Source organism: Chiloscyllium plagiosum, unplaced genomic scaffold, assembly GCF_037043375.1.
Source record: "Chiloscyllium plagiosum isolate Xiang-an unplaced genomic scaffold, Cpla_swu_hap1 HiC_scaffold_24, whole genome shotgun sequence".
Classification (NCBI taxonomy): Eukaryota; Metazoa; Chordata; class Chondrichthyes; order Orectolobiformes; family Hemiscylliidae; genus Chiloscyllium; species Chiloscyllium plagiosum.
Genome location: NW_028270162.1, coordinates 41,833,257 through 41,860,193, shown reverse-complemented (window position 1 = coordinate 41,860,193; position 26,937 = coordinate 41,833,257). Strand labels below are relative to the sequence as shown.

Sequence of the window (26,937 nt, the reverse complement as noted above, 5' to 3'; positions counted from 1 at the left end):
TTCTTTACTTGCCCTGCTTTTATCAATGATTTGTGCAAAAAAAAACTATCTTTTTGTTCCTGCAAAATCTTTAGAATTGCACCTTTATTTAAACCATCTTTCCTCATTCTTACTACCAAAAAATATTACTTTACATTTCACTGATTTGAATTTCATTTGCCACCCGTCTGTCTATTCTACCAACCAATGTTACCCTGAAGTCTATCACCATCCTCTGCAATACTTCCAAGTTTTGTGTCATTTGCAAATTTTGAAGTTCTGCTCTGTACCCCTAGTCTAAATTATAGCATATATCAAATATAGCAGTGGGAAACCTCACTTTATTACTTTTTCTAGTCTGAAAAACAATTGTTCACAACTTCATTGTAAGACTAAATTCTGTAAATCTTACTAACACTGAAACATGACAAAAAGCATATTTGTAAATACTTTCTAACAACTAGAATGAGCTGCCAGAGGAAGCGCTGGAGGTTGGTACAATTACAACACTTAAAAGGCATCTGAATAGGTATATAAATAGGAAAGGTTTAGAGGGCCAAATGCTGGCAAATGGGACAAGATTTATTTAAGATCTCTGATCGGCATGGACGAGTTCGATCAGAGGGTCTGTTTCCATGCTGTACAGCTCAAGACTCTAACTAACATTTAATAATAAATAATGAGACAAACTTACAACTTCTGGCAGATTTCTGTACAGAATGAGAGCACTTGCATGAAGTCAGGATACATTGACAAACATGCTTCTATGGAATTGTTCCCTCCTTTGGAATTCTGAATGCATGTACTCTGATCAACGTCAGATCTCAGGTTTTATGGTAACATTAAATAATGTTAATGAAACATATATCTGAGTTCAGAACTCAAAAAGCAAATTTAAAATACTCTTTCTGTTTCACTTTTATTTCCATTATTGTTTGGCACCACTGTAATTTTGGTAAGAGGTTTAGGTCAGACCACTTGCTGCCATGTTCTGCTAGTGCTCTCATATGGCTTCCAGGGATGTAGCAGCAGCAACAGGTGAAGTGCTCTCCAATGTTCCTTTCCTCCCCATAAGGAAATACCTGGTTTCCATTTAATACTTTTATAGTTACAAGTATAGGTGATATGAAGCATGATTTACCTGCGATTTACACAGGATCTTCAAGGCCTTTCGCAAACCCCCTATTCGACCACAAACATCCAAGAGCTGCAGCAATTTGCACACAGACAATATGCAGTCAATCAAAAGAAAGAAAATTGGATAAATTATCAAAAACAAGCAGTATGCAATAAAACACTAAGATCCCCCATACCACTGTGATTTGAAACGTTTTGGTTGTTTGTGATTTGTAACAAGATTGTGGATTTTATTATAAAAGGAGATACATATGATCTTACAACAAACTTCAAACTGCAAACATATCTCCAAAATGTCTTCTTTGGGAACTTAGCTAGTGTTCTTGGGGAGAAATTGAACCAAATCAACAGAGCTGTGGGAAACAAGACAGAATATCAGAAATGGCTACTAGGATACATAGAATACTGGCAGAGCCAGTTAACACTAGAATAGAGAGCAGGAAATGAACAGGTAGAGGCAAAATAAGGGATCATTGAGAAATAAACCATTGTAATTCTGGGTTATAATGCATGTATGTGAATGCAAGGATTAAAGAGGCAAATTCACTATGATCCTACCAAGCCGTCTCATTAGCGTGAGGTACTGTTGCGAGTGGTGGCTTAATCTGAGGGTCACCATTGTCTCAGGTGAGGGGAGAAGTTAAGAAAACAAGTCCTTCGTGGTACCTTCAGCTGGTGTTTGAATTGAACCCATGCTGTTGGCATCACACTGCATTGTGAACTGCTGTCCAGCCAACTAAGCTAACTGACTCCCAAATGCAAGGAGTATATTAAATAACTCAGTTGAGTTACAGATGCAGATTGCCATGTGGTGTATTATGGTATATGGTTATTCCAGAGACCTGGTTCAAGAAAAAGCCTATTGGGTATTAAATATTCCTGATACTGGTATTCAGAAAGGAGAGGAAAGGAAGAAAAGGAGGGGTGGTAGTATTTGTTAAGAAGAGTGCTGCAGTCCTCCAGAATAAGAATATCCCAGAAATTCAAGAATAAAAGGGGCAAGCAGTCTTAAATTGTGATCAGGAAAATTTTCTACAGCAGAATATGTTCAGTCCAATCAGAAAGTGACAACACTTGACTTGGGTTTTTGGAATGATGTGGGCCAAATACAGCAGTGTCTATGGGGAACATTTAGGGGACAAAGATAATTTTGTCATAAGGTTTGGATGATAGTAGAAAAGAACAATAAACAATCTGGACTAAGAATAATTAACTGTGGGAGAGCTCATTTCAATGTAGCAAGGACAAAGTGTAGCTGAACAATGGGCTGTCTTCAAAGATGGTGCAGTTTTGACGTATTTCAAGAGATCTAAAACACAGAAAAAGCTCTTCAACCCATCAAGTTTGCGCTTGTCAAAAAAAATCTACCTATTCTAATCCTATTTCCCAATACTTGACCCATAGCCTCGTATGCCTTAGCATCACAAGTGTACATCTAAATAATTCATGAAGGTTTTCTGCCTATATCACCCTGACAGACAGTGAGGTTCAGAATGCCACTTTACTCACATTCTCTCTAAATCTTCTACCTGTTATCTTAAATCCTTGCCTTGGGTCATTGATTCCTAACCAAGCTATACACACTCAAAATGGAAAGGTAGGGCAAACATATCCAGAGATCTCTAGATAATAAAAAAGAGATAAAAATTAAAATAACGAAAGCAGTAGTTATGATAGATGTCAGGCAGAAAAACAATTGATAACCAAGCTGAATATAGAATGCTCAGACGAGAGGTGTAAAAGCAAATTAAAGAAGAGGGGTTATGAAGGGGAACGGCAGCTAACATAAAAGGGAATTCCAAAGTCTCTTTTTGTTACAAATAGTAAAAGGATGGTAAAAAGAAAAGCAAGGCAGTTGGGATGAAAGAGGAATTTGACAATGGAAGCAGGAAGCATGGCTGAGGTATTAAATGCTAATTCTGTATCTGCTTGATCAAAGGAACAGATGCTACCTAGACCAGATTAACAGAGAATGAAATTCAGTCACTGGAAGGATTCAAAATTGATAAGGAGCTGGCATTGGATAAACTTCTGCACTTAAAATGGACAAGGCACCAGGATCAGATGAAATGCATGCAAGAATATTGAGTGGCATGAATGTGGAAACTGTGGAGACACTGGCTAAATCTTTTCAGTCTTCCTTAGACTTAGGAATAGTGCAAGAATTGCAAATGTTAAGCACTTGTTCAAAAAAAACGTGCAAGGATAAGGCAGCAATTACAAACCAGTCAGTTTAACCTTGCTTGTGATGGAACTTTGAGAATAAATAGAATTAATTGTCACATGGATAAATGGACCTTCCCAGGGATGGCTACTGGGACCTTAGTTTGGAAGGGCCCATTTCAATTTTTACAGAGAAGACAAATCTTGGAAAAACAGTAAAGTGTGAGAAAGACAGTGCAGTACTACAAAAGGACATTGACAAATTGACGGAGAGGACAGACACGTCGCAAATGAAATTTAAAAAAGAGAAATGTGAGGTGAGATATTTTGGTAGAAAGAACATAGACAGATAGAATAAAATTAAAGAACAAGGTAATACTCTAAAGATTGTGTAGGAGCAGCAAGATCTGAGTGTATATGTACTCAAATCATTAATGGTAACAGGTCAGATGAGGTCAGCAGTTCATAAAACAATAGTATTCTTATCTTTATTAATGGGGAACATAAACTATAAGAACAGTGAGGTTACAGTAAATGAGGACAAAATAGTAGTTAGGCCTCAGTTGAAGTACTGTGCACAATGTGCAAATCACACTTCAGGAAGAATGCAAACACCTTGAAAAAAAGTGCCAAAGAGACTTATGAGAATAGTTCCAGTGATGAGAAACTTCAACAATGAAGGTGGATTGTGGATGTGGGGACTATTTTCTTTGGAGTGGAGAAGGCTAAGACGAAATCGGATTGAAATTTTTAAAGTCACGAGGGCTCTGGACAGAGTAGATTGGGAGAAACCATTCATCCTTGTAAAATGGTTTGGAACAAGAAATCACGGATTTAAAACGTTTTTCAAAAGGACCAAGTGCTGTGGAAAAAAACATTCATATTAATTAGTTGGGGCCTGGAATGCATTGCCTGAAAGAATGGTGAAGTTAGGTTCTATTGAGACTTTTACAAGAGTATTAGATTATTATTTTAATAGAAACAATTTGCAGGGGTATGGAGAAAAAGACAGAAGATTGGCATTAGGTCATAATGCTCAGTTAGAGACCAATGCTCATATGATGAGCTGAATAGCTCTCTTATGCGCTATAAGAGTTCTGTGATTCTATAAATGTGCCCAAGTTACAACTGTTCCAAATTACACCTACCAGTCTTGATTTTATATTTATTTAGTGAAACCATTTGCTCCTTTAAGAAGATTACTTCTGCAGAAAAGCTATTTGGGGAAAAATCTGGAGTAGTCTCAATGGCCAATACACAATAAATTTATTTTTAATCTCATATCACGTGCCACAGTTGTTCATTGACTGAACGCAAATTGAAAATGCATCCTTTGGAACCGACATGAAAGAAGAAAGCAAGAAAATCTTTCTGAATATTCACCTTGCAAAGACTGTACAGAACAATCAGGGTGCCTTCCAACAAGTAACTATTGATGGAGTCTTCTCCCATTATGCATTTGTACCACAGCTGTACAGGCAACAAGGATCTCAATAACTGACTCGTCTCTTCTATTAGGAGGTAAAGTGTTCCCTGTAAAAACAATTTTAGCAGATTTTAATTCGCCACAAATTTTATGTTTGCTTCTGAACCAACCATATATTTATATTCCAATGTCAATGTTTACAGAAATGCTGTGCAAGTTTTATTCAATCCATACGTTTAAAATGGAACACAAGAAGGAAATGGAGGATTATTCTTGATATTAAAAACACTCCATATATATGATTTTTAAACATTTCCTTTGTAAATGCTTAACCCAGACTCCTTAATTTCAGCTTGAAGGATAGTCTGTTAGGTCTGTCTAATGTTCTATTTTGGAATTCCTCCAGGCTGTCTATGGGTATGGATCATTCAGTTCACCCCACTAATATGTAAAACACCATCCTAGGAATTTATCAGGAAAGCTACTCTGCCGTTTTTTAAAATCCAATTTGCCCCCTTTCACTTTAAAGGACACAATTTACATTGGAGTACAGTTCCACTACAACCATCGAGGTACTTTGTCCAAGTGGACATACCTCATGTGAGGTCAGAACTCTGAACTATGTCTTTTCCTTCATCCATACATATACATTTTCCAGGCAGTTACTAAAGAACAATCAGGATAAAGGATCCTTTACCATATTCCTTCTAATGAAGGAACAGCAAATGTGTCGTTGCATCTCTAATGTTATCCTGGCTAAGGTGAGTGAGCTAACAGAACAAGAACTACAAATAAAACTAGAGATCCCTGATCAGTATGGTTCAGCATTTTACCACACCACATGGTGTTTTGACATTCATAGTGTCATTAACAACAGGATGAATTAATGCATTTTAAAAAGGTAGTACATTTAAATTATCTAATTGTCAAAATGTTGCTGCTGGGCATAATGGACAACTTATGGTATTTGTATACCTCTCCTTTTACACAAACATTTAACTGATTATTACACAATAATAGGAAAAACTCTACCCAAGACATTTATTTACTATTAAAAGTGGGCGGGGAACATGAGTAATATCCCTTAAAGCAGTCAAAAGCAATACTGCTTTAATTTAAATAATATTTTACAATTAACTGATGCATCTAATAAATAATTAAACATTTTATTTCATTTTAAACAATTCTCCTCATTAATACAGTTTTTCAAGTTGAAGAATAGCAAGGTAAGAAAATGGACAGTTTCTATCCATTTTTAGCATAAAGCACTCCCCGGTCAGGTACATATGGTGACTAGAGGTAGAATAAAAGTTCCTCTTTGTACTACCTCAACAAGAAACTTTCATCCAACATCAGAAGTATGCCCCCTACTGCATCAATATGACAATTTGTATTTCAAATCAGGCATTCTTCTCTGTGCATTTCCCATTGAGTGCCAATTAATGAAGAATTGTTCAATGCTCATCATTCAAAGATCTCGAATTGAAGACACTGGGAATTCATTGAGTGCCCAAACTCACTTCAATTAGAACCCTTACAACTAGGACAGTGAGAACTTTTGCTTTATACATTTTTATAAGTTGGTCTGAGTTCAAACTTCTTTCCCATTTAGAAAAAGATAGCCTTTGACTATTTTTGTTCTTGTCAATGGACAGTGCCTGTGATATTTTGCATTATTGAGATAGTGATTTAAAGAAATGGAAGTAAAACAAATATACTTTTAATTTTAAAATGATATAATAACATGTTTATGGCAGCAAAACTTTAAGTAAACCTGGTTGTTATTCACTTTAGCCAGCACTGCTAATATAAATATAGGATCTTAGGGTTTAAAATTGAGGGGTTGCTTTCTTCAATAAAGTAACAAGCTCCATATTATTTAATTCGTAAATGTAATTTATAGTTAATTTAAGTTCCATTTTATAGCTCATAATGAGAACATAAAAATAATCTTGTTTCTCTAAAGTGAAAATCTGTAGAAATAGAAATGTAACAAATTGGCTCTGGAGACCAGCACCACCAATAAAAAAAACTACAAATGTTGAAGATCTGGGAGAAAATATTGGAAACATACAGGTGCACCAAAGTTTCTTGCTGAGGTAGTACAAAGAGGAACTTTTATTCTACCTCTAGTCACCATATGTACCTGACCTGGGAGTGCTTTATGCTAATTGTTCTGTCTTTTCATAGCACTTTGCAAATGCTACAAACACCATCTTACACCACAGTGATTTGGATTGTTCCTTTAAATACTTGATTATCAAAACTTTGGAGCATTTAATTCCTCCTATTGTCTATTTTTCATGCTCCATCTTGAGCGAATTGACTATTTGCATTTACATAGCATCTTTCAGATTCTTATGATGACCCAAATTATTCTGTATGTAATAAAATACCTTTGATATGCAGTCTCTATTGGATAAGCCAATTACACATAGCAAGATCCCACAAATAACAGAGTTAAACAGCAAGATAATCCTTTATACAGTAATATTGTTTGAGGAATAAATATTGCCAAGAACATTGGGAGAACACTCCTATTTTTTGGAAGAGGGCAGGTGAAGCATTAATTTGACATCGTACCCAACAAATTGGTACTTCTAATAATGCAGTTTTCCCTAAGTACTACAATAAAGATCCAGCTCAGATGATGTGCTTAAGTCTCTAAAATGGAGTTTGAAGCTACAATATTCTACTCAGAGAATGTTCCTTTAAGACATGTCAGACTTGCTCACATCACCAGCACTTAAATTTCTTCTTATCTAACTTTGTAGAAATGACATTTCCACAAATAGTTTCCTAATTATTTGAAACCTGTGCTCCATCCTTGATCCCATATTTATCAACATCTTATCTTTCCTGCACACTACACCCCACCATCCCAGAATCAGTTACCACATATATGCAGCAAAGTCAAAATTAAGTGTTCCCAGGCAACCAACAGATGCAGCAAGATTAGTGACATTACCCAAGTGTCCATTTAGTGCAAAGTCTTGGGTGCAAAATCGGAGCAACAAAGTTTCAATTGTGTCCCTAGTTTTCCCATTTTTTGCCTGAAATACTGTTTTAACACAATAATTAAGTTCCCATACATGTACCTCACTATCCTCCCTTCTCTGACCAGCAGTATAGTAAATGGATTGTTCTATTTCCACTCTCTTTGGAAGATACTCTGCAAGCTATTTAGCATTGCTACCTTTTACCCTTCTTCCTAAAGTCTCTTTAAAGACCTATTTGTTTGACTGCATTTTATTCTCCCTCATCTTTAATTATTCCCACCTGCAGTCAACAACCCTTGATAAAGTACTCAGATGTACTTCAGAGTCAGAATGCAAGCTGTTTTTGTCCTTGCTCTTTCAAATGCTGACAGATTGGCTTGTACAGCCCAGCAACGTTTTTGCTTATATTCCAGTTAATGTCTTGATTCTTAACAACTGTTTTTATCCCACAAATCTAAAACAAGGAATTAAGTTTTCTTAAACTGACTGCTTGAATGCTGCAAGTGAAATATTTACAGGTATAAACACAAATTACACCAAGGACAGCTGCATCACAACAGTTGACATGGAAACCATGGCTCCTCGTGAAGATAGCATGATGTCACTGCAACAGGAATAAAAAGTCACCTGCTTTCCTTCCAAAGACCATGAGTCAAGTTAACATAGCCACATTCACGTGTCATCCTTTTCCCCCACGTCTGGTGCTGTAGGATAGGCTCCATGCTGGAACACCCAATAAAACAGCACAGATATCTCATGGGTCTTGGAGATGAGATCATATAACAAGCTGTCACTCTAATCTTTTGTGCTTTGAACAATTATAATCATTCAGACCTTGGCATTCTTGTGATCTCATATCCCTAGGGAACTGAGTGATGTCAATTCTGCAGCAGGCAGCCAGTACAGTTTGTGTTTCTGGTTTGTGCAGCTGACAGCTTAGGACAAATATATAACAGCAATCGTTTTAGTCCTAAGATCTCTACTCATCTACAGGCCCATTAATCTGGCAAAGAATTTGTGCTGTGAGACTTTCAGCTCAAAGAATGGAGTATTAGAAGTATTTCTTCTTCTCACAAATAGCCTAAACCTTACAGAAAGCAGGACTGAAGCAAAAAAACTAGCTAGTTACATAACACTAGGTTTTGTTGACATGACTCAAATGACTCATTCTATTTCCAGATGAGATGCTTAATTCAGAATTGACAAATGCTAGGAAAAACAACCACAGTAGTTTTGTTTAAAAATAAGGTTGTTGCTACAATTAATCTCCGCATCCCTGAGCTTGGAGAGTGAGGGATAAAAAGCTGGCCTGGATTCCCCACTCCTGATTACTATCCAGTGACCCCTGCTGGATAGTGTGTGTGGATGACAGGTGCAGACAGGATCTGCTTTGGCTGTGATGGGTCTGACAGTCGAGCTTGCTGGCAATCACCGTCCAACCTCAAACATAAAGAACGACCACTTGGGCAAAGAATGGGATACTTGCCAGCACCCCTGGATCCATATTCCAATATAATTAACTGTCCTTGGAGTGGAAGGCTAAATCAAAGAGGAGGCTGGACAAAGAAATTTGAAATAAAACAATGCTTTTGCTGAACAGTACTCTAACTTATTACATAGAATTTCGAACAGAAAAATTAGACCATTCGGCCCAAATGATCAATGTAAGTTTTAATGGGCCACATGAGCCTTGTTCATTGTATTTAATGAGCACATCATATCGTTCAATTGCTTTCTCCCTCATGCACTTACCTAATTTTCTCGTAAATGACTTGTTAAAATTAAACATAAACATTTTTTGCTTAAAGTACAGAGTGATGACATCGTGAAGACAAATTGAGTTGGAGCAGTGTTGGGGTCCAGTGGCTTAAGGGAGCTAAAATTAACCTAGACCATACAATTAAAACCAGGGTTCTCCTGATTAATGGTTCAATCTCCAATGTCTCTAGCTCTTCCAAGCAAAAGTCCCTCAATGATGTAATCACCAGCTACAGTTAAAACAAGTGTATACACGTGAAAATAATAAACAAATGCTTAAGTTGAACTGTTATTAACAATCCATTTTTGAAAAAAAGTTTCAGATAATAATATTCACTCTCCAGACATACAACTTCTGTGCAATTGATCTAGTTAATGGATTTCTTTTGCACCAAAATCTGAGTTTATGCCTTTATTTCCAGTAGAAAAGGTTCTGTATAGCTTCAGGGAATTTGTTTAGCTCAGTTAGCTGGATCATTGGTTTGCAGAGCAATATGATGCCAACAGTGTGGGTTCAATTCCCATCACCAGTTTGAGGTTACTTTGAAGGACTCTCCTTCTCAACGTCTTCCCTCGCCTGAGGTCTGGTGGCCCTCAGATTAAGTCATGGCCAGTTGCTTCTCTCTAATAAGAGGGCAGCTCCTATGGGCTGCTAAGACTATGATGACAACAACATAGCAACAGTGCTGGATTCTCCTGATTTATATAATATGGTACATTTAGTTAAAGTGAAATGATCCAAATGCCTTAATATGTGTGCACTCACTGGAGTTTCTTATAATTATTGTAAAGTTGCTTTTGCATTCTGATGAATTGTGGTGAACTTAAGACATTAACTCTGCTTTGCTACCTACAAGGGCTGCCAAACTTCCTGAGCTTTCCACAAGCTCAGTTTTGTTTCTTATTCTTAGGTTCTTGGACACTTACAGCACAGGATGTGTCCATTTGGTCCATATGTGCATACCACTCACCTGACTGACTGATCTAATTTTCCAGCTCTTGGCCTGTTGCCTTGAGACTATGGGAAAACAAGTGAATATCTAAATACTACTTAAATGTTACATCGACTGAGAGATATTAAAAGAATGTTGTCTTGGACAAAATCAAAACTGTGGACTCAGTTGCAAAACTGTTTGTGTGTCAGCAGCAATTTTGGAGCAAGAGTGATCAACTTACTGGAGGATGAAGTATGAGAGTGGATGGCATCTATAACAATGGAACTGGATTGTTTATGTTGTAGGTTTTCATTCCATACCACAATTGTCTTCAAAACCAATCTTAGAAGGTTATGAGGCTTTCAAATGAAGTGAACACAATTTTTCTGTGACCTAATGTTCAGTGCAAAATTCCTTAAATGCCATGCATTGGAATATATTTTGACTAAATGTTAACAAAAAATGGGTGATAATAAATCCTAAGTCTGGTTTACTTTGCTCCAGATTTTTACTTCCTCCGCAATAATTCAGAACAATGCAGCTTCAACTTTTATCAATATATGCAAAATTGTTTGGGATTAGGATTTAAATTCATGGGTAATTATTATTTATAGATATATGTGCATTTTAAACTTATAGTTTTGAATCAGCTTGCCAATAAAGGAAGGCAGTATGGTAAAATGAGGAACAAAAGTTGCAGTGATGCAGAGCCAAATATTATACAGCATAGCATAGCCAGTACTAGAAACATGTTTTATAGTATGTTAAAGTACAAAGAAACCTGTAATCCATCAGATGTGGATGACGGAAATTGTGACATTCTAAGTTTTTGCCTTACACATATCCTAGGCATGAGAATGATTTTACAGAAAACAAAATAAAAATAATACAAGATGTGAAATGAATGAAGACTGTACTGCAAAATCTCTGTGTACTGTGGGTGTTCCATTGTAGCTGCATGATTTTTGTTCTTCTATTTTTAAGTTTATTTCAAGCAATTTCTGTAATAGAATTATACAGAAAACATTCTTGTCAATAAAATTAGATGATATAGACAAAATCAGACTTGCAAAATTTCTGATAAATTATTTCAGATAAGAAAGTAATAAAAAACTTACAACGAAAGTGATAATGAAATAATCTGATATATGCCCTTTTATACATTGAAACATAGGAGTTCAAGAGAAGATTTAATTGAAATATATTGCATTGAGGAGTTTTGAAAGAGCATGTAGAAAGATCTATTTCACTTGGCAGGAGACCAAGAACAGGCAAATTGGGCAGTACAGTTTTAAAGTAATTGCTAAAAGGAGTTATGACAAAAGGTTTTGATCAGTGGCAGGGGTTGAGAACTCACTGCTTCAAAAAGGATCTTAGAGGCAGAGACTTCCTCTACATTTAAAAAGTATTTCAACACAAACCTGAAATGCCATAACCTGCAAGACTACAGATCAAGAACTGGAAACTGGGATTGAACTTATCAGCTCCTTCTCAGCCAGCAGAGATATGACAGGCCAAATGACCTTGTTCTGTGCTGTACGTTTCTACAATTTCCTTTTTGACTCTTAAAACTGGCTCTGCTGCTATCACTTTCTGAAATCCATCACAAAAATAAGGGAGATCTGCATTGTCAGTGGTGTCACTTTTTAATTAAAATATTAAGTCAAAACCCAAATGCCCTCTCAAGTAGGTGTAAAAGAGACAAAGATACTAAATGAACAAAACAGGGGAATCACTTGATTTCCCAATCCTTCAACCGATATCGCTAAACACAAAATGTAGTCATAATTGCATTTTTGTCTTTAGAACACTGTCACACTCAAACTGGCTGCTGCATTTTCTCTATTACAAAGTAATTACATGTCAATGTTTTTAGTAATGAACCAGTCCCTCCCTGAAACTAATACTAAAAGAAAGAAGTGTTTATAATAATGCTTTTGAAAAACAATTCTTTAATCTTCTGTTTCCAGCAAAAACCCTTCACTTTCCTCCCCACCTTACGTGACCAACATTTATTCACATGTACAGTAACTTAGAAGGCAACCTTGAAATGAATTGTTTTGCTCAGAATTAGTTCTAAAACATGAAATACTGAGGGTGAAATATTTTGGTAAAAATCTCAACAGTGAGGCCATTCTGGTATCTGTTCTTGAAATAGCCCTGTAAATAAAAAAGTACCTTTTTAATATATTTTGGAACATTTTCTGTTGCAATAAAAAAAATTTCATTTGTTCTACTTAAAACACAATTATTAAGATTAAACATACTGTGAAAGAAAGTGCTAGAAAAGAAATTGAAGGAGATTATTTCTCATATCTACAACAGAATTTGTAACTGCTCAGGCCTAAGTTCTGGAATATCCTCCCTACATTCTCTGTAACCCTACTTGCTTGTTTCACCAATTTCCTATCCCAATATTTCTATATGTGGTTAGTTGCAAACATTTATTTGATGTCACTCCTGGGGAGTGCTTTGGAGTGGTTTCAATGCCTTAAAGGTGCTACATAAATACAAGCTGTTATTAAATTGTTCTGATTGAAAGACCTAGTACATGACTTCAAACTATCAAAGGTTGAGAGAAGTCCTTCGTGTAATGGCACAGTGCTAAATATTTCAGCTTTAATTAGTATTAAAATATGTGTAAACAGACAAGCAAGACTGATACAAACCGGACACAGAGTTTCTCTTAGTTTACTGCTATTTTGAATCTGTTTCCATGCTAAAATTACAAAAAAAAAGACATTGTTGTAGAATTAAGAGAAACTTCTGCATTATTTCACGGGGAGAAGAAGATAATAAGGGTAAGATTTTCAAGTTTCACCTTGGCACTGACAGAAGTAAATGTGCAGTGGAGATTGATACAGGGGTGGACAAATATGCAGCTAATCCATCTACAGAAAGAAAATTACATTCCCGCATGATAGCATCCAACACTTTCTTAAATTATTTTAATATTTTATTATACATCCAATTGGAAGTCCTATTCCTAGTATTGATCACTCTTCATGTGAATTCCTGTTAGTTAGAATATCCCCATATCAGCAGTCTTCATCTTTGCGCCTCATCCTCTGTGATCTTCAACATCGCTAACTCTTTGCCATCACAAGTTTATAGCATTGCTCAGCAAAACCAAACTGTGTTTATATGGCAGCTTTAATGTAACAAAGAATTTCAAGAGTCTTCACAAGATTCGAGTTGGAAATGTTAAAGTGGATGACCAAAGCTGCAAGTTTAAAGAGCATCACCAAGGATGAAAGAGCGGTTTAAGGGGTCTAATTCTAGATATATGCTTTCAGTAGCTGTCACCAATGTAAAATTTATTAAAATTGAGCAACATCGTGATGCCAGACTGGTGGAGCATAAAGACTTGGAGGGTTCCTGAACGAGAAGAGGTATCAGAAATAGGGAAGGGCAAGACATAGAAGGATTTAAAAACAAGGATGATCATCTTAAAATTGAGTCATTGAAGGACTGCTGAGTGAATGAAACTTGGTGCAATTTAGAATATGGGCACCAGATGAGTTTTAGTCCATGAAGGTAAGAAGATATTCCTATTTGCTTTGCTTATTCAGTACAAGCCTCTTTCACTGGCAATACTGTTCTTGGGTCCTAAGGACTGATCACAATAAAAATGGTATGGAAGCTAATGTTTCTAATCAGCAATGAATCAAAAAATATCCAAGTATAAATATGTGCAAAAGCAAAATCAGAACAAACTGCAAAGTAATCTCCTCTAGAATATCTCACTATTTAACATACCAATCTGTGTAGTCCTAGATGATCCAATAGCTGCCTATTTCACCTATTTTCAGTATATCATTTATTAAGTTTAGTGTATCTATATATCTTTCGTAATCACCCTTCATCCCACACATTTTTGATTCTTCCCCTCTCACTATTTAAAATAGCATTAACTTGTGTAGTCATGGAACAAAATCTTTGAAGATAACCAAAATCAGAGCATACAAAAGCAGGAAGAACAAAGTTATGACCCAACAGCAGTTTATGTTAATTAGACATGAAAGGTCTTTCAATCCAAAGAATGACATCATACTTCATGGACTGAAATGCAGAAACCTACACTGTCCTTCTAATGTGGTTTCACTAAATGCTAGGAAAATGGGAGTTGGTGGCAGGGGTGGAATGTCAAGTGACCTAAATTTAAGGGTGACATCTGGGAGAAATTTATTGCAATTTAAACAGTCATTCAGACAATTCGACAAGTGCATGAACTGTGAAAGGAGCACCATTTATCTTTAGCAGTGGTTAAATTGTTCATCTATCTGATGCTTTCTCCTTGTACTTTAATCTGTTTAATACAGAAAAGGTTAAGAAAACCATGGAATCCATCCAGAACTCATTCCTTTTCACATGTAAAATAGCAGATTTATCTTCGTAATGAAAAGCTGCTGTATTCATTTACTGCGATCGCATATACTGTGTACGGTTTGTTGCAAATCCAGCTGAGATTTGTCTTGCATGTGTTAATAAAAAAAAGAACATCCCACACTTAGTCATCATCATTGTACTGCACAACAGGAAGTTTTCATAAAATTGTCTATATGACCGTTGTATGTTAAGAAATTAAATGTACAGTATATTTTGATAATAAGGATAATTCAAATTATCAAAAATTTGGTGTGGGGAGAGGGGGTGAAATTTCAAAAGCTACAGATCAGCTAATCCTGGTCTACTTCCAATTTATGACAATCACACCTTTCTTGCTAAATTGCTTTGTACTTCAATTCCAGCATAAAATTTCATTGAACTTTCCAAAACCGAGCTTTGATGTCTCTCGCATGTGCAAGGTTACTCCTCCTTGATTAATAAAAGCAAAGTTGTTTCAGATTTCCAGGATCTGCACTAACAGCAAGAATGGCAGAGAAACTCAGCAGGTCTGGTTGTAATGGTAAAGAAAGAAACAGAGTTAATATTTTGAGCCCTGTTGCCTTTTCCTGCTTCTACTTCTTACGTTATGTTCTTATGACTTGCCTTCACAACTGAAAAGGATTAGAATTTTGTTTTAATTCTTTTGACAGAGGCAAAGGAAAGGGCAAAAGAAACAGATGGTGCAGAGGCCAGTGCAAAAGACAAAGGCAATGGTGGTGAAAGGCAAAGAGAGATGTAAAATGGGTGTAAATTACCATAAGATATAGGAACAGATTTAGGTCATTTGGTCCATTGAGAATGTACCACCAATTGATCATGATTAATATGTTTCTCAACCCCTAAACTCCTGCATTTTCCTCATAACCCTTGATCCCCTTACTGATCAAGAACCTATTAATCGCTGTCTTAAAGACTCAATAACTTGGCTTACACAGACTTCTGAAGCAAAGAGTTCCACAGATTGGCTACCTCTAGCTGAAGAAATTCATCCTTATCTCAGGTCTAAAGGATCACCCCTTCATTCAGAGACTGTGCCCTCAAGTCTTAGCCTCCCCTGCGAGTGAAAATACCTTCTCCGAGTCTTTCGAGGCATCTGAATATTCTCTAAGTTTCGATGAGATCACCTCCCCCCATCTTTCTCAACTCCATTAAGTACAGAATCCTCAAACACTCCTCAAATGACAAGTCCTTCATTCACAGGATTATTCTTGTGAACCTTCTCAGGCCTCCATCCAAGGCCAAGGCATCCTTCCTTAGACGTGGGGCCCAAACTGCTCAAAACATTCCAAGTACAGTCTAGATCTATACCTACTCTGCACTCAGAGTTTGGCTTGCTGCTTCCCAAATCTAATTCTACACCTTCAATACACAGTCATAAATATTCTCACGAATAACTGCAAGAGGAAAAACAAAATATTAAAATAATTATGAAGTAAAATTCTGCAATTGTTATTGTTCAGTAAAGACATTCCATTCCAAATAATTTTAGATTATAAAATCTAGACACAAACAGCTAGCAAAAGTATCCTCCCAAGGTTACTTGACTTGTATTGTAGATGAGAACCACTTCTTTGACTCAGAGGGAACAAATGAACACATAGACTGATGATAGTCCATGCCCTTCCAGGAAACCAATCAAAAGGTAGGTCATTCTAAAATTAAGAGAAAGGGTGCTTCAAACCCCATGAATGAATGTCTACACATACTACCACAGGTCTTGGAATCAACATGACCACAACATCTGACTTGGTCATGACTTGAACTTGTGGAAAGCCAGGTGGGATGCCTGCCATGATTTTGAATATTTTTAAAAATCAGCAAAGAGCTGTTAGCAGTTAGTCATTAATTGCTCAGAGAGCTAGATCACGTTCTAATTGAAAAGCATCAAGCAACCAAGGTAGTTAACATCAATGCCCTGAAAGTGGGAGATTCCAACTGGAAAAGGTCTCCCTTAACCTATTCATGTTCATTTGAGAACCAACCTCCCAGAGACTAGACAATAAGTAACTGACCTCATAATCTATTGTGAACTCTTCCAAGACTTACATTTCAACTTTAACTCATCAAGACCATTCAAAAAACCACAGGCCCATAACATAGAAGACTGGAGATTGTACATCAGAGACCAAATTAACCAATGCCCAATCTTTAGCACCGCTTTGATTGTGTGCACACGCTTGAGATTGAGATATGACATTGCATTAATTCAGGGCAGATGTATCAGAATTAAAACCTGCATTACTTTTAATCTCTTGAAAGCCTGCCTTCTAAATTATTTAATTGGAAGACCGCAAGAACAACTAAACACACACCTCTTTCCATAAAAAGACACTGATTACAGGTGGTAAGAAAACAATCCATGCATTGTGGGCGGCACGGTGGTTAGCACTGCTGCCTCACAGCGCCAGAGATCCGGGTTCAATTCCCACCTCAGGTGACTGACTGTGTGGAGTTTGCACATTCTCCCCGTGTCTGCATGGGTTTCCTCCCACAGTCCAAAGGTATGCAGGCCAGGTGAATTGACCATGTTAAATTGCCCGTAGTGTTAGGTGAAGGGGTAAATATAGGGGTATGCGTGGGTTGCGCTTCGGCAGGTCGGTGTGGACTTGTTGGCCGAAGGGCCTGTTTCCACACTGTAAGTAATCTAATCCAATTGTGTCTGTGACAAAAACTTTAGTTAAATCACATTCAAGCTTCTACATTCCAAGTAACAAAACTATTGTTTCTTTAGCCTCTCTTCATACATGACCTGCAAATTATCATTTTAGTAAATCTATGTTGGATTTCTTCTGAAGTTAATATACGAAGAGCAGCAACAGACTTCCATTCAGTTTCTCAAGCCTGCTGTGCCATTTGATAAGCTCATGGCTAATCAGAATTGAGACCACAATCAAAGTTCCTGTCTCCCCCTGACAGATTCCTGATGAAGGGTTTATGCCCGAAACGTCGATTCTCCTGCTCCTGGGATGCTGCCTGACCTGCTGTGCTTTTCCAGCACCACACTCTCAAATCCCCCAACAACTGTTTGACTCATAAATCTGTTTAACTCAGCATTAAAAACATTCAATGACATTGCCTCCACTGCTCTTTGGTGAGAATTCCACAGGCTAATGATCCTCTGAGAGAAAATAGATTCCCCGAGTTTTCAATTTAAATGAAAGACACTTATTCTTCTGTATCCCTAGCTCGAATCCCCTCAGAATCTTAGATATTTCGGTAAGATAACCAAGCTTTCCTCACAAGACAATGCTTATTTCCAGAAACTTGTTGAGGGAGCCTTCTCTGAGTCAGCATGCCTCTTTATTCAGCAATACTTGCGTTTATAAACATCAAACAAACATCTCAATGATGTTTACAGCCAATGAAATAGTTCTAACTGCTGTCACTAATATAATATTGGAAAATAGTGGCAAGCTCTTCTGCTTAGTCAATATAATACATACCTCTTTGGATCATTGTTTGGAAAATGATGTACAATTGTACTATAAGTGTGTTCAATCTTTATAGAGTTAATGGAAGTGCTACTGTTAAAACATTAATCAGTAGCATTGAAACAAATTCAGGAACATTCGACCAACTTACCCTTGACTTGAAAGCTAATATTATTCTAGGCAGAATAAGGATCAAGCACTTGAAACCAATTGTAATGTATTTCAGCACAAAATCTGTAATTCCTGCAATCCAAAGCAAATCAAAGAAATCCTGGCTTTCCACACTAGTCTTCATAAATATCAAGCTGAGGAAAAAGGATAAACAAAAGTACAAGTAAAATATTTGACTGATGCACTGCAATGATTATTGAATTTAATCATCTGGGTAACATAGCAGCAAAAAGGCAGGGAGCATAAAGACAAAGCAGCAAGTAAAACTACACCATGTATTATATGTCTAACAGACTGATGTATTGAAAACACAAAGGCCAGATCTTGCAGTTTTAATGATGGCAAATAGTCAGCATTCATGCAATTGCAACCATGAAAGTGATAGAAAAGTCTGCAATCTACACACAATTAGTTAAATGTGGAATTCCAGAAGTTGCCATTGCTGTGATTCCTTGCTCCTCCGCAGGGTATTTAGTTGATGTCTCTGCAGATGACAAATTAGAAGTCCCTAAAGGGATGAGAACCTCTCTTATTACACAAAACAGTTTGACAAGAAGTTTTACTGGAATGGTTTTACTAAAACAGTTTGTAACATGCTAAAAACCCATGAAGTATTACACCTTGTTAATGAGATGCAACTGAGCTTTTAACAATATATTAGTCATCACTATTGCTAAGAAACCTCTCTGGCATTGGGAAACAATTTTAATATTTCTGCACTGGCAACTATTTTCCATTATAATAGAAATTCCCAAGCATAATATAATAAATGCATTTTTTAAACAACAGTATATGGCATTTCAGCTTAGAATATATGTTGCAATCTTTATTTTGTTATCCAATATCTGGGAAAAGAAGAGGGCAATCAGTCTTTTATTTGCTGATTTGTTGTCTGGGAGTATTTTTTAACGTGACTGCCTACTTCCTTTGCTTGACGACAGCTAAAAGCTCTTTTCACTTGGTGCTAGACTCATTAAAGTCAGGAAATGTGAAACCCATGCCCCCATAATTACCCTTATTTAAATTTAAAATGTTGGTCTTAGATCCATTCATCTCTCCTTCAAACTGAATGTAAAACTCTATCATGTTATAATCATTGATACCTAGGGGTACCTTCACGATGAGGTCATTAATTAGTCTTGGCTCACTGCATATGATCAGATCTGGTTTGGCCTGATTGCTAACTGGCTCTAGACTGTGCTGCTCCAGGAAAGTGTTTCTAAAAATATTCCATGAACTCCTCATCCAGACAACTTTTACCAATATGATTCATCCAGTCTCTGTGGTTTAAATTTATCTATGATTATGCTATACCTTTCTCACAAGGCTCCAATCATCTCTTGCTGTATACCACATTCTACCGTCATGCACTGTCTGGGAGCTACTCCTGCAAGTGACTTTCTACATTCAAAGTTAAAAATCACACAACACCAGGTTATAGTCCAAGTTTATTTGGAAGCAATAGCTTTTGGAGCCCTGCTCCTTCATCAGGTGGTTGTGGACTATGAGATCATAAGACACAGAATTTATAGCAAAAGATTACAGTGTCATGCAACTGAAATGATATATTGAACAAACCTGGATTGTTAAGTCTTTCATCTTTTAGAATGGGTTGCAAGTTTCGGTTCATTAATACGTAAATCCCAGAACTTCTTTTGAGGCACTTCTTGAGATAACTGAAGGTTTTATTACAAAAGATGTCATCTCAGCTCAGACAATGCATTAATATATAATTTCAGTTGCACAACATTGTAATGTTTTGCAATAAACTCTGTATCTTATGATCTTATGCTCACGACCACCTGATGAAGGAGCAACACTCCGAAAACTAGTGCTTCCAAGTAAACCTATTGGACTATAACCTGGTGTTGCGTGATTTTTAACTTTGTCCACCCCAGTCCAACATCAACTCCTCCACAACATTTTTACTTTCATTTCTTTTCATTTTGACCCAAACTCAAAAACTGGTAGCACTTTCGTTATTTAGATATAATTCTCTTATGGGGTTCATCATTCCAACTCTATTTCTCTCCACATAGATTCTGTCAGACCTGCTAAGGTTCTCCAGCATTTTCTGATTTTATTTTGCATCTGCTGTATTTTGATTTTATTGTTCAATGTGTGGCTAAGCAATTACTCTACTCTTTACAGATATACACTAGCTTTTTCCCCTTTGACACAAATGAATTTTGGGATGTTTGTGCTCGTCATCAAGGTATTTCTGCAACCTCTCCAGCTTTTAATTTCTTCGTAACCACGAACATCCACTACAATAACTATGCAAGAACGAAAAATAAACCGCATATCCCTTCACAATATATAAAGTAACAAGTTGACATAACCCTAATTCTCTGGAATGCCTCATGATTCTCAATTTATTAAATCATTTTGAATATCTATTTTTCTACCATGATTTTGCTCAACTCTTCTGACTGGGCCTTATGTTTCCATGTATGAAATAACAATGCATTTGTTTTTGTTAAATAGTTTAGAAACCACAAGTGGTTGTTACAGATACTACCTGAAGTTTGGCATGAAAGACAGCTCTCTTTAATCTGCAAGGTTCAGGTATAGAACACAGCAACAAATTTAAAAAATTAGCAAATTAGGTTTTGTAATCTGGGCTTCAAAAGTTAGATTGCCATTTTGGCAGGATTTGGGGTTGGATGATTCTGCATTAAAGCTAGAATTACAAAACAAAGACAATACCTGAAGTCTATACAAAAAGCAGTGGGATATGAGAAATGTTAGGTCTCTTACACTATTAGGATGCTCAAAATCTTTAAATATATTAGGTGTGCCCTCAGATATTATATAAAGCAACAAAATTAACCAAAAGATTTCAATTTGAAATCAAATAATAAAAACAAAATCAAATACTCACATTGAATGAGAGATTACATAACAACAGATGTCTCAACTAAAGTTCAAAAATCTGAATGTACAAATGAAACCTATAAAGAAATGAATGTGAAAAAAGTTGGTACCTTGCAGACCATGCAGGGCAAAATAAAAATATATATTTGCAGGAAACATAATTTTAAAAAAATGAGGATGCAGCAAAACAGTGGGTTCTAATCAACACCTGCTTATGGTTCAACAGAAATGTAACATCTACAATAGTAGACACTGCTAATATATCTCACTTTAAACATTTTTAAAATAAATAATTTGTACAACTTTGGCACTATCCTTATTAAAGCATGGAATATACATAATAGGGTATCAAATGCTTTTTTTCCTCTTTGTATACACTAGCAGCAAACATTCGCTGCTTAGATTTACCATGAGAAATCCAGAGCTCAGAACAACACATAGAAAGCTCCAAAAATGTTGTAAACATTTAAAACAAAAAGCACCCTTAACAACTACGAACACTTTTCTTCTCTAACAGCAATCATTAAAGTATAAATTACAAATGATGGCAAGTTTTTTTTGTAATGGTCTCACCTTAATTGAGACTGCTTAGCTACATAAGAGCCCTAAATTTGCACTTACAATACAACATTGTTGTGTAACTTTGAGTCCCACAGGAGCAAAAGAAGTAAGAGTTCCTCCTCCAGGGAGTTTCATTTTATTTCACACCAAAATTAGGTTGAGCACTGATTCCATGCTTACACTACAATTTTGGTTTGATAAGGAATAAAGCCTTTTAGGGATAACAGATATAGCAAAAAAAATGTAAAAATGCTTTGTAAAATGAAAAGCAGAAAATAAAATTGGTCATTAATGCACATGATAACAGCACAGGAATGATACAGTACAGAAGGCAGTCACTCTTCCCACTGTGTTCGTGTCAGCTCTTTGAAAGAGCATTCCAATTAGTCCCATTTCGCTATTCTTTCCTTATAGTTTAACAATTCTTTCATATTAACTATTGATCAAATTTCTTTTTGAAGACAATTACTAAATTATTTAATTGCTCTTACTGTACTTCATTTTATTCCTGGATATAACAAGCTCTGGAAATCTTTGTCCCCCATGTTGTCTCTGCTTCATCTGCCAATCATCTCAAATCTATGTTTGCTGCCTAGTGAAACAGTTTTTCCTGATTTGCTTTGTCAAAATTGTCCATGAATCGAACAAGTCTATTAAACACTCCTTAACCTTCTCTGCTTTAAGGAGAACTCTTCAACAAACTGCAAGTAGAAATACGTAGTCTGACTAAAACCTGCCTTGTTATGCTATTGGTCCCAATGCAAAAAACTGAAAAACCTTGTTGAATATGATGTGCCTGTTTTTTGGAGTTCATATTTACTGCTGAATAGCCTCACTTTCATAGAAGAATTAATTTTATATTTGTAGAAGGTCAAATTTCTCCACTAAAAAAATATATATTTAGCTTCTAAACTCATCCCATGAGTGTGTTCCAACCCTTTATTTTACTCCCAGTAAATTTTTTCATTAAAAAAAACAGGTAATTTTGGCTTACTGCCCTGTGGCTGCATAACTTATTTGATAACATCGCCACCACAGAACCCTGGTATTCCTCATAACTTAGAGCAATGAACATTACAGCGCAGAACAGACCCTTTGGCCCTCGATGTTGCGCTGACTTATGAAACCAATCTGAAGCCTGTTTAAATTACACTATTCCATTATCATCCATAGGTTTATCCAATGACCATTTAAATTCCCATAAAATTGGCGATTCTACTACTATTGCAGGCAGGGCATTCCACGCCCTTAGCACGCTGTGAGTAAAGAACCTACTTCTGACATAGAGTCACAGAGTCCTAGAGATGTACAGCACAGAAACAGACCCTTCGGTCCAACTTGTCTATGCTGACCATATATCCCAACCCAATCATGTCCCATCTGCCAGCACCTGTCCCATATCCCTCCAAACCCTTCCTATTCATATATCATCCAGATGCCTTCTAGATGTTGCAATTGTACCAGCCTCCACCACTTCCTCTGGCAGCTCATTCCATACACATACCACCCTCTGCGTGAAAAAGTTGCCCCTTAAGTCTCTTTTATATCTTTCCTCTCTCACCTTAAACCTTTGCCCTCTAGTTCTGGACTCCCCCAACCCAGGGAAGAAACTTTGTCTTTTTATCCTATCCATGCCCCTCACGATTTTATAAACCTCTATAAGTCAACTCTCAGCCTCCGATGCTCCAGGGAAAACAGCCCTAGCCTATTCAAACTCTCCCTATAGCTCAAATCCTCCACCCCTGGCAGCATTCTTGTGAATCTTTTCTGAACACTTTCAAGTTTCACAACATCTTTCCGATAGGAAGGAGACCAGAATTGCACGCAATAGACAATAGACAATAGGTGCAGGAGTAGGCCATTCTGCCCTTCGAGCCTGCACCGCCATTCAATATGATCATGGCTTATCATTCCTAATCAGTATCCTCTTCTTGCCTTGTCTCCATAACCCTTGATTCCACTATCCTTGAGAGCTCTATCCAACTCTTTCTTAAATGAATCCAGAGACTGGGCCTCCACTGCCCTCTGGGGCAGAGCATTCTACACAGCCACCACTCTCTGGGTGAAGAAGTTTCTCCTCATCTCTGTCCTAAATGGTCTACCCGTATTTTTAAGCTGTGTCCTCTGGTTTGGTACTCACCCATCAGCGGAAATATGTTTCCTGCTGCCAGAGTGTCCAATCCTTTCATAATCTTATATGTCTCAATCAGATCCCCTCTCAGTCTTCTAAACTCAAAGGTATACAAGCCCAGTCACTTCAGTCTTTCCGTGTAAGGTAGTCCCGCCATTCCAGGAATTGACCTCGTGAACCTACGCTGCACTCCCTCAATAGCCAGAATGTCTTTCCTCAAATTTGGAGACCAGAACTGCACACAGTACTCCAGGTGTGGTGTCACCAGGGCTCTGTACAGCTGCAGAAGCACCTATTTGTTTCTATACTCAATTCCTCTTGTTATGAAGGCTAGTATGCTATTAGCCTTCTTCACTACCTGCTGTAGCGGCATGCTTGCCTTCATTGACTGGTGTACAAGAACACCCAGATCTCTCTGTACTGCCCCTTTACCTAAATTGATTCCATTGAGGTAGTAATCTGCCTTCCTGTTCTTGCCACCAAAGTGGATAACCATACATTTATCCACATTAAACTGCAATATTCCAAGTGGCGTAACCAATGTCCTGTATAGCCGCAATATGACCTCCCAACTCCTGTACTCAATACTCTGGCCAATAAGGAAAACATACCAAACGCCTTCTTCACTATCCTATCTACCTGCGACTCCACTTTCAAAGAGCTATAAACCTGCACTCCAAGGTCTCTTTGATCAGCAACACTCCCTAGGACTTTACCATTAAGTGTATAAGTCCTGCTAAGATTTGCTTTCCCAAAAGATAGCACTTCGCATTTATCTAAATTAAACTCCATCTGCCACTTCTCAGCCTATTGGCCCAGCTGATCAAGATCCTGTTGTAATCCGCGGTAACCTGCTTCACTGTCCACTATATCTCCAAACTTGGTGTCATCTGCAAACTTACTAACTATACCTCTTATATAAATGATTTGGATGTGAGCCTAAATGACAAAAAGTAATGGATCCAGCACCGATCCTTGTGGCACTCCACTGGTCACAGGCCTCCAGTCTGAAAACCTTCCACCACCACCCTGTCTTCTACCTTTGAACCAGTTCTGCATCCAAATGGCTAGTTCTGCCTGTATTCCATGCGATCTAATCTTGCTAACCAGTCTCCCTTGGGGAACCTTGACGAATGCCTTACTGAAGTCCATACAGATCACATCCACCACTCTGCCCTCATCAATACTCTTTGTTACTTCTTCAAAAACATCTGTCCTATACCTAATACCCTTCAATTTAAAGCTTTGTCCCCTCGTGCTAGCCATAACCATCTGAGAACAAAGGCTCTCACTGTCCACCCTATCTAATTCTCTGACCATCTTGTACATCTCTATTAAGTCACCTCTCAGCCTTCTACTCTCGAACGAAAACAGCCTCAATGTCCTCAGCCTTTCCTCATAAGAACTTCCCTCCATACCAGGCAAAATCCCGGTAAATCTTCTCTGCACCCTTTCCAATGTTTCTACATCCTTCCTACAATGCAGTGACCAGAATTGTCCGCAATACTCTAAGTACAGTTGCACCAGATTTTGGTACAGCTGCAACATAACTCATGGCTCTGAAACTCAATCCTTCTACCAAAAAAAGCTAACACACCATACACTTTCTTAACAACCCTGTCAACCTGGATGGCGACTTTCGGAGATCCATGTACGTAGAGACCAAGATCTCTCTGCTCATCCACTCTATCAAGAATCCTAGCCCAGTACTCTTGTGTTTCTGTTACTTCTTCCAAAGTGAATCACCTCACACTTTTCCACATTAATATTTATTTACCATCTCTCAGCCCAGCCCTACAGCTTATCTATGTTCCTCTGTAACCTGCAACATCCTTCTGCACTATCCACAACTGCACCGACCTTAGTGTCACCCACAAATTTACTAACTCATCATTCTACACTCTCATCCAGGTCATTTATAAAAATAACAAACAGCGGGGTTCCGAAAACAGATCCTTGCGGTACACCACTAGTAAATGAATTCAAGGATGAACATTTCCCATCAACCAACACTGTCTGATATCTTTCAGCTTGCCAATTTCTGATCCAAACTGCTAAATCATCCTCAATCCCGTGCCTCTGTATTTTCTGCAATAGCCGACCATGAAGAACCTTATCAAACGCTTTACTGAAATCTATATACACCATATCAACTGCTTTACCCTCACCCACTTGTTTGGTCACCACCTAAAAGAATTCAATAAAGTTTGTGAGGCACGATCTACCCTTCACAAAACCGTGTTGACTATTCCTAATCAAATTATTCCTTTCTAGATGATTATAAATCCTATCTATTATAATCCTTTCCAATACTTTACCCACAACTGAAGTAGGATTCATTGGTCTGTAATTACTGGGGTTGTCTCTACTCCCCTTCTTGAACAAGGGGACAACACTTGCTATCCTCCAGTCTTCTGGCACTATTTCTGTAGACAATGACGACATAAAGATCAAAGCCAAAAGTTCGGCAATCTCTTCCCTAGCTTCCCAGAGAATCCTAGGATAAATCCAATCCAGCACAGGGGACTTACCTATTTTCACACTTTGCAGAATTGCTAACACCTCCTCCTTATGAACCTCAATCCCACATAGTGTAGTAGCCTGGCACAATGTTCAAAGTGAATTGAGGACAGGTGAAATTTAAACCACTGAGATAGTTCTCCCTTTGTGGGCAACTTTCAAGGTCAATTATTTTACTGTTGACCACAAAATCCAGGCACATTTCTCCATTTATATAGCAAAGGATCCAAAATGTTTTTATTGTCCTCCAAGCTTACCAGGCTTATATACATATACACCAAGCTTTCTCTGGTCCTGAAACCCCTATAAAATTGTACTACTCAGTTTATATCCTCCCAACTAAAAAGGTGGTGGTAGTGTAGTGGTACTGCATCTGGTCTAATTGTCCAAGACCTCAGGCTGATGTTCTGAGGATATGGGTTTGAATCTCAAATAAATTACAAATGCTCAAACTGAGCCA

At 37.3% G+C, this 26,937-nt stretch overlaps 1 protein-coding gene across 2 annotated transcripts in view; it reads right to left on the bottom strand.

The window, feature by feature from the left end:
* The window catches only part of rnft2 (ring finger protein, transmembrane 2), a 64,521-nt gene that overhangs the window by 6,050 nt on the left and 31,534 nt on the right, over nucleotides 1–26,937 (bottom strand). For both annotated transcript variants that reach the window (XM_043715861.2, XM_043715862.2), the window contains exons 6-8: nucleotides 18,369–18,522; nucleotides 4,663–4,812; nucleotides 1,121–1,186 (exon numbers count right to left, since the gene is read on the bottom strand). In XM_043715861.2, coding sequence (XP_043571796.1) covers nucleotides 1,121–1,186; nucleotides 4,663–4,812; nucleotides 18,369–18,522 — 370 coding nt within the window. The remainder of the gene's footprint in view (nucleotides 1–1,120; nucleotides 1,187–4,662; nucleotides 4,813–18,368; nucleotides 18,523–26,937) is intronic.